The sequence below is a fragment of the Sciurus carolinensis genome, chromosome 4 (genome assembly GCF_902686445.1).
Source record: "Sciurus carolinensis chromosome 4, mSciCar1.2, whole genome shotgun sequence".
Taxonomy (NCBI): Eukaryota; Metazoa; Chordata; class Mammalia; order Rodentia; family Sciuridae; genus Sciurus; species Sciurus carolinensis.
The window spans coordinates 86,551,211-86,560,516 of record NC_062216.1 but is presented as its reverse complement, the minus strand read 5'-3'; the positions used below and the strand labels follow the sequence as shown (position 1 = coordinate 86,560,516).

Sequence of the window (9,306 nt, the reverse complement as noted above, 5' to 3'; positions counted from 1 at the left end):
CAGGCTTAGCATTTCCATTTTTAAAACATTTTTTTCTTTTTGTATCTTTCTATAAGCAGTCAGAAGAATCCATGCCATTCCTTCAACAGTACATTTAGAAATTTCCTCAGTCAGATGACCAATCTCATTGCTTACAAACGCTACCTACCACAAAACACTAGGACACAAATTCAGTCAAATAGTTCACCACCTTATGACAAATATCACCTGTCCTCCAGTTTCTAATAACATTTTCCTCTTTTCTGTATGAGATCTCATCAGAATGACCTTTTTCCATGTACCTATCAACATTCTGTCTAGAATTTTATGTCCCCAAGAAAACTGAAACCTTTTCTACAGTTCTTTCTCTTCTCCCTGTCCAGCTCGCTCACCGCCCACCTCTCTTTTTAATTAGCCCTTACCAGAATTGCCTTTCAAAGGTCTGTTCATGGCAACATAGAATTTTTCTAGTATGTGCCTCAAAACTCTTCTAGCCTCTACCCATTACCCATTGCTTTCACAGTTTTAGTTGTTTGCTATAACAGCACCTCCCCATTTTGGTAATAAAAATACAATAAATTTACAGGTTCAAAACAGAAATTTATCTCTCACAGTTCTGGAAGCTAGAAAGTCCAGGCTCAAGGCACTGACAGACACAGTGTCTTTGAGAGTCTGCTTCCTGGTTCATAGATGGCCTTCTCCTGTTATGTCCTCACAGACAAAAGGGACAAGGGAGCTCTCGGGCACAAATCCCATTCACGAGGGCTCCACCCTCAGGACCTAAAGTTCTCAATGTCAGACTGGAGGTTAGATTCCAAATCTGAATTTTGGAGGAACATAAACATTCAGTCTTATCACAATTCTCAATTGGTGACAGTCCCATGCATAAGGATTGTCTATATGCTTCATGTTAAAGCACCTCACAAATTTGGTTGATATTAATATCTTCAATCTTTTCACATTGCTTCATTTTACCAATTCTCCCTTCAGAATGAATCATGCCCAAAAGCTTTAATTCTTAACATGTGTACTTGGAAATCAGTGTTTGATTTGGACCAGAGAAATGGAGTCACAAAAACACATGACAAGATTTCATATGTTCTTGATAAATATAGTCTGCTATTAATATTTTCTTCATATTTTAGAAGAGCAATTTCTAATGTGGGTTGCATACACTCCAGGAAGTAAATCAAGTAAATCAACTGATCCACTAGAGACAGGAAAGAACAAAATATGATATGTGCCATTAATATTTTTTTATCTCTTTCTTTTGAATTTCCACTTCTGTATGTAGCACAAATAATACACCAGTAATGTGTGTATTAATCAGAAAAGTTAGAAATAGTGTATTCAGAAGTCAGAAGCTTCTGAATATTCATAAAATGATGATATCATAATATCCAATTTATAGGGTCAAAAGAATTTCAAATGTAGGAAAAGAACCATTCCATTCATTGAGCAATAAGTAGTCTTCAGGTCTGAATTCATGATTTTCTAATAGATACTGATATTTTCTATCAAGAGTTCTTCATGAGAATAGTGAAGGCGCAGTAATTGGCTTTTCTAACCCACAAGACAAAGAAGTGCTTGTGAAATTCTGGAGGGTAACACTTGGGGGTTTCTGGATGGAAGAGAACGTGCCTCTTACAGATAAGCAAAATCACGTGGGTAAAAGGTCCAAGGTCACATAACTAAGAAGCGCTGGAGTTACACCTTGAGCTCTCATCTTCTCATTCCAAACCTGTTGTTGTTGCTGTTGTTTTAATTTTTGCTATAACTGCATCTTTCTGGATTCAGAAGCTTGAGGTTTTGTTCTGTTTTCGCCACTTACTGCATGAATGACAGAGGAAGGAAGGAAAGAGGGAGAGGAGTTAGGTTAGGAAGCAAGTAGACATGAGCAGTAAGAACATAGAGTTTAACTATGACTAGTTTAGTCTTCTTTGTAGAAAGTTAAAATAACAAAGGAACTACTGAAGGAACGTTAAGAGCTATTACTTTCCTTAGAATCACTTATATCTGTTGGACTCCGTGGCACATGCCTATACTCACAGCAACTCAGAAGACTGAGGAAGGAGGATTGAAAGTTTGAGGCCAGACTGAGCAACTTAGAGAGGGCCTGTCTCACAGTAAAAAATAAAAAGGGCTGGGGATGTGGCTCAGTGATAAAATGCCCCTGGGTTCAATTCCCAGTATCAAAAAATTAAAATTAAAAAAAAAACCACTTAATTCTGTAACACACAGATGGAATTTCTATTTTAATAGCCACATAGGGAACATTTAATACTTGAAAGATTTCCCTAGCCATTTTTGCAACTCTGTTTTCTAACCAAAGGAGTGGAAAAATATGACTGATTATGGTTAGATTCAAAAAAGGAAAATGTTCTCCATCACTCCTCTCTAACTTTATTGCTCATCTGGATTGGCCTGCAAGGCTTAATAGCCTAGGAATTAATTAGAAATGTCTGTCCTGGTAAACTGTCTGCTATTGCTGTGGTTAGTGATTTCTTTTTTTAACTTAAGTTTTAAAGCTAAGCCATCTCCAGGTAGTGAAACACTCGGTCTTGGTAGATCCCTTTTCATTATTCTTACAAATTAGCTGCAATTTCTGAGAGTTTTGTGCCATTTTTCCATTATGTTGAGTACATAAATGATCCAAAGGAGCTCTTAATATTTCTCAAAATCCTGCCAAGTCATTCCTTCCAAACCTGAGACCACACACTAAGATGGATATGAGATTTCTTATGTTCAACACTAAAAGAAATGATAAATAAACCAAGTAAAATAAGATGAGGGGACATGTTTAGGCCAGTTCCTTGTCTAAAACACTTTCCAAGTGCAATCACCATGATGTTCTTTAACAGCACCCAGTGTCCTGGCATTTCTTAGGAGAAGAAAACCACTTCAGATTGATAACTATGGAGGAAAACACACAGTCCAAGACATCAGTAAGCATAAGTCAATGCCAATGGACACAATGACACAGGAAACCACTTAATTACAACCTAATAAAGTGTTCCCCAAAAAGTCCATCATTAGATTCAGTGTCTTCAGAATCATAACTGACACTAATTAGGCCTTTAATGAATAGGATGAAAGGTTTGGCTAGTCTAAAGAATTATGCAGGAGCTATTTTTCTCTAGAAACTTAATTTTAAATTCTTGACCTTGAGCACTACAGAAAACTGTCATATTCCTAAAGAAGAGCCTCTGACATAGATTGCAATAGGCAAAGGACATCAATTCACCTTCTTCTCTAATGAGAAGGACATTAATTCACCTTTCTTTGAATAACCCATAGCATAGTAACATATGCATCTAAAGTATAAATAATCTCAATGGAATTAAAATATCCTAGATATAATACATGCCATAGAACATTGCCTCATAATAATAAAAATATTATTATAAATATTATAATATTTATTACAAATATTATAAAAATATTATTTTCAGACCTCTCAATACTGAAATAAGCCTGAAAAAAATGTAAAGTAACAAATTATATGCTTTCTAGGCCTCACTATCAGCAAATAAAAAAGAGAACTAGATGGTTAAATGTCTATAAAGTCTTTTTATTGTGAATCAGAATGAACTCACATAGGAATCTGTGTTTCCTTTTTCTTTTTCAAAACAAGTTCACATTCCCTTTCCAGAATATATTACTTGGTCCCACATGTGCTGATAACTTTCACTGTTCTTTCTAGGTAATAAAACATTACCTTCTCCCTTCTTCATATCTAGCTCTGTCCATTCCAGTCATTACAAAAATACAATACGTAAAGAAAGAACTTCAAATTCACACTCTCTTAAGAGGAAAATACACAGGAGCAACATGGCTGGGATAAAATTTCTTGCTTGAAGAGTGGTGAGGAGAGTTTTCAAACACAGTGAAATGTATTCGCTGTCATCTGGTAAGTGTTTCATCTGTTTTTAACCACTGGACTCTTTGTACTAAGGACTTCTGGATTTTTTTTTTTAACCTCTAATCCTCATCCCTTTACCTTGTTCTACCTGATTTTCTTTCCCTGTCCCAACTCCACCAAATGCTCCCCACATTCATGTCCCAATGTCCTCAATTGGTTAATTGCTATGATAATTTCTGACATGGTTTCTAAGGTATTTATTTAGCCCTAGAAACTTAAATAAACTTGAGGCTAGAACTAATAATAACAGAAGTGCTTACACAGTACGTGTTCTGAGAGCCTTACATACAAGAATTCATTTCTTCCTCCCAACACATACATAAGCTAACTATTGTCAGTCACATTTTTATAGACAATGGAAATAAGGCATAGTGAGGTTAGGCAGCTAGGTCAAGAACACATGACTAGAAACTGGGGGAGCCGGAACTGAAATGCAGGCAGTCTGATTCCAGAACCCATACCCTTAACTCCTGTCTCAGGTTGCCTCCCCAGAATTAGCAAACAATACTGCAGGATGTTAAGTGGGCTCTTAATAACCCCTGACTTGTTTTACATGGATTGCTTTTGGAAATTTTCAATTCCTTCCAGTTTGGTCTCTACTTGTTGAAAAAGATACCCAAAATAGATGAGCAGACCAAAGTCTTCCAGGTGGAAAACATCAGTGAGAATGTGTCTGACAAATGAAAAAAGGAGGTACTGGGGTTCTCACTTTCTCTAAGCTAGCAGAACTTGCACATCCCTGTTGCTGTCCCTGCTCTGAACTCAGGTTTTCCACAAACTTATTTCTATCCTTAGCACCTGGTGTAATGGTAAGTTACCTGTTTACAATTTGTATTTCTTCTGAGAAGTGTCTGTTCAATTTCTTTGCATTTATTGATTGGGTTATTTGCTTTGTTTTGGTTTGGTTTTTTGGTACCGGGGATTGAACCTTAAGCACTGAGTCACACCCATAGCCCTTTTGTATATTTTATTTAGAGATAGGGTCTCGCTGGACTCACTAAGTTGCTAAGGCTGGATTTGAACTCACGATCTTCCTTCCTCAGTCCCAATCTGCTGGGATTACAGGTGTGCGCCACCATGCCAGGTTGGGTTATCTGTGGTTTTGGTGTTAAGTTTTTCAAGTTTTTTATATATCCTGGAAATTAATGTTCTATCTGAGGCGAAGGTTGCAAAGATTTTCTCCCACTCTGTAGGCTCTCGCTTCATGTTCTTAATTGTTTTCATTGCTGTGAAGAAGCTTTTTAGTTTGATATCATCCCATTTATTGATTCTTGATTTTACTTCTTGCAGTTTAGGAGTCTTGTTAAAAAAAAAGTCAGTTCCTGAGCCAATAAGTTGGAGTACTGGTCCTACATTTTCTTCTAGTATGTCTGGTCTGATTTATAGGTCTTTGATCCATTTTGAGTTGATTTTTGTGCAGGGTGAGAGATCGGGATTAAATTTCATTCTACAATATAGAGATTTCCAGTTTTCCCAGCACCATTTGTTGAAGAGGCTATCTTTTCTCCAATTTATGTTTTGGGTGCCTTTATTTAGTACTAGGTAACTATATTTTTGTGGGTTTGTCTCTGTGTCTTCTATTCTGTTCCACTGGTCTTCTTGCCTGTTTTGGTACCAATACCATGCTGTCTTGTTACTACAACTCTGGAGTGTAATTTAAGTTCTGGGATTGTGATGCTTCCTGCCTTGCTTTTCTTGCTAAGGATTGCTTTGGCTATTCTGGGCCTCTTATTTTTCCAAATGAATTTCATGACTGCTATTTCTATTTCTATGAAGAACGTCGTTGGAATTTTGATGGGAATTGCATTGACTCTGTATAGCAGTAAAGTACTAGAGGTGACTTGGCACTCACCTTTCCTCCTGTGCTCCCCACTCTGGCCCCTGCAGTCTGAGTTCCTGGAAGATCCTCCAATGAAACCACACTAGTTGCTGCTTTTTATAACTTTGGCAAATAGTTCAGGCATACAAAAAGATAACAAATGCCATGCTGCTACAGAAATAAAAAATGAAAATGACTACTTCAAACAAAGCCCTTGTGAACTCTGAAGATCCTTTGTTCTGTACCCCTTGAATTCACCACTATTCTGGACTGGGGTATATTTTATGGTTCTAATATGACTAGAAACAACACATGATTTTAACCTTCATGGGGTGGGGGTGTATAACTTGGTAGAGCAATTGCCTAGCATGTGTGAGGCCCTAGTTTGATCCCCAACACCATAAATATTTAAATTAAAAATTAAAACCAAAAATAAATAAATTCTGAAGAAATGACATCATGATGTACATATAGTATTTTCTCAGTGTTTTGAATTGTTCTAATTATAAAAACAATAATCACCACACAGGTTGACAAAAGGAGCATTTCTATCACCACGGACGCCCCAGTGGGCTGCTCCCCAATCCTACCCTCTTGTCCCCAGAGATACTGACTATCTGGAGTTTCTCACTCCTCCACTGTTTTTGTTTTTGTTTTGTTTTGTTTTGTTCTGTTTGGGTGCTGGGGATTGTACCCAGGAGCACTTAATTACCAAGCCACATCCCCAGCCCTTTTTATTTTTTGAGACGGACTCATGAAGTTGCTGAGGCTGGGCTCACACTTGTGATCCTCCTGCTTCAGCCTCCCAAGCCGCTGGGATTACAAGCATACACCACCACACCTGGCTCCTCCGCTGTTTCATATAATTGCTACCACTTAATATATCCCCAGATCCAGTATTACTCAGTTTTGTCCACTATTTTATAGAACATCTTTATACATACTTTTGTGACTTGATTCCCCCATTCAATATCTTGGAAATGTGTCCACACTGGTTGACACAGAGGTAGTTCACTTATTTTCAGTGTGACATATTAGTACATTGTATGGCAATTCCACATTATTCATTCTTCTATTGAGGAGATATCATTTTATTTTATTGTTTATCTGTGGTTTTACTCTCTCATGCATGCATGTTCTCCCTCCCTCCCTCTCTCTCTCCCCCTCTGCTTTTACCATTACCACCAAAGCTGCTGTAAATATACTGATCATACTCCTAGTATCCACATGCAAGAATAACTATTATTTAGCTATTATCATTTTGCTCTGTAACTTGAGTTCTCTGGGGGAGTAACTTTGGTCACTTTTGTATTTTTCTGATTTAAATTAAGTCCAGACTATCCAGGATTTTCCTCTCTGGTCCTTTCATCCAAAGGGGGATGATACAGTCCAGGTGGCCCTATGAGGAATCATAATTTTGTACAACAAGCTTTCTGGCTCACTGTCATACTGGGCCTTCCACTGGCATCCTACGGGATGTACCTTGTCTTGGTTCTGAATTGCTGTTATTGTTTTGTTTGGGGGCTTTGGCCGTTTTATTTGACAGGAGCCTCTGAGATGGTATAGTTCCCTCTTAGCCATTTCTGTGCCTCTCTCAGGGAAAAAACAAAAACCAAAAAGCTTCCGGATGCCTCCACACCATTCTGCGGCCCTGAAATGACTAGAGGGCTGCCTTGTGCTCACCCTTCCTAGACTCACATGAAAGGGACTTTTCCACCAGGGCTTCTGTCTCCCCTGATTTCATCAGCAAGAGAGGTTGAAAATCTCCCCAGCTGCATGGAGCACTAGGGACATAAACAGCAGAATTATCAACAAAGTCTGCAGTTTCGGTGAAATTTCAGTCTACCTTGCTGATTTGAGTTAATTAACTTAATCCCTGAGATTACTGGGAAGGCACAAGAAAGTTTTTCCTTTTGTGGAATAAACAGTGAGGTAATAAAAGACTCAGTATCAATATCTTAGAGAAACACTATCCAACACAGTAACCACTAGCCACATGTACAAATTTAAATTTAAATTGTAAATAACTGCCAGGTGCCTGTAGTGCACACCTGTAATCCCAGAGATGTGGGAGGTTAAGGCAGGAGGATCACAAATCCAAGGCCGGCTTGAGCAACTTAGTGAAAACCTGTTCCAAAATAAAAAAATAAAAGGCCCTGGAAGTATAAATTCCTCTTTCTAATGCATCTCCACATTGTTTTGGAATTGTTTGTAACCTAATGGCCACACTTTGCACCAGATTAAAGTATCAATAAAATTTAAAAATGGAAAAAAAATGGGCTAGAGATGTAGCTGAGTGGTAAAACACCCCTAGTAAGGTTCAATCCCCAGTACCAAAAAATAAAAGTTCTAAATAATTAAAATTAAAATTTGAAACACAGTTCCTCAGTTACAGTGCCATATATTAAGTGCTCAGTGACCACATGTGGTTAGTGGCTACCCCGTTGTACAGCACAGAGAGAACATTTGCATCATTACAGAAAATTCTATTGGACAGATAGTCCCTAGAAGATGTTTGCATAAGAGTGAGCAGAGTAGGTGTGCTAGCTTTCTATCACTGTGACAAAATACCTGAGAAAACCAGTGTAAAGAAGAACAATTAATTTGCTCATTCTTTCAGAGGTTTCAGTCCATGGTCAGCTGACTTTGTTGTTTCTGGGTCTGTGGTGAGGCAGAATATCATGGTGAAGAAAGCATGGTAGAGCAAAGCTACTTATCTCCTGGTGGCCAGGATGCAGAGAGAATGAGAGAGAGAGAGAGAGAGAGAGAGAGAGAGAGAGAGAGAGAGAGAGAGAGAGAGAGAGAGGAGAGAGAGAGAGAGAGAGAGAGAGAGAGAAATTGAGAGAAGAAGAAAAAGAAGGGTTCAAGGATAAAATATATCCTTCAAAGTCATGCCCCCAGTGACCCACCTCCTCCAACTAGGCCCCACCTCCTAAAATTTCTACCACATCCCAATCGTGCCACCAGCTGGGGACTAAGTCTTCAAAATATGAGCCTTTGAGGGACATTCCAGATCCAAACTATAACATTGGGTAATCTAAAGAAAGACAAGATAGTCTTGTCTTAGTAGGATATTGGCACCAGGCATCCAGATCCACAACTAGAGTCACTGGATTTCGTTTCACATCCAGGACTAAAGGACCATAGAGGCTCACGCAGTGAATGATGGGCTGTTTCTGAGAGATCTCCTTTGAGATCCACTCCTTTCCTCGAGTTGGAGGGAGAGACTCAAACGGGATCTTGTCATAACTCATCATTACGCTGCTCTGATTTTCGGTAGACTGAGGCTACCACTATTCTTTACTTTGGCAGCTTCCCAACACTACTGATACCTGTTACAAAATGCAGGAAGGAAATTCTTCACTGGATCATGTGTACTTTTTTTTTAATTAAAATAAAATAAATGTTTTCCTTCTCTGAGCTTAAATATCACTTTCTTGGGGAAACCTACCTTGACCTTCATGGAGCATATGTACTTTTTAAGACCACAGTATTAGGCCTATTTCAGCTAGTCTCAGTGATAGCAACCAAAGTGCTCATCTTTCATGATTTAAATGTTTATATTCATTTTGTCATTCTCTGTTCT

The 9,306-nt window shown here is 38.3% G+C and overlaps 1 protein-coding gene across 1 annotated transcript in view; it reads right to left on the bottom strand.

The window, feature by feature from the left end:
- Positions 1 to 1,393: 1,393 nt before the first annotated feature.
- Aebp2 (AE binding protein 2) overlaps positions 1,394 to 9,306 on the bottom strand; it is a 131,706-nt gene continuing 123,793 nt past the window's right edge. The window contains exon 9 of the mRNA XM_047550400.1: positions 1,394 to 1,809. Coding sequence (XP_047406356.1) covers positions 1,773 to 1,809 — 37 coding nt within the window. The 3' untranslated portion in view covers positions 1,394 to 1,772. The remainder of the gene's footprint in view (positions 1,810 to 9,306) is intronic.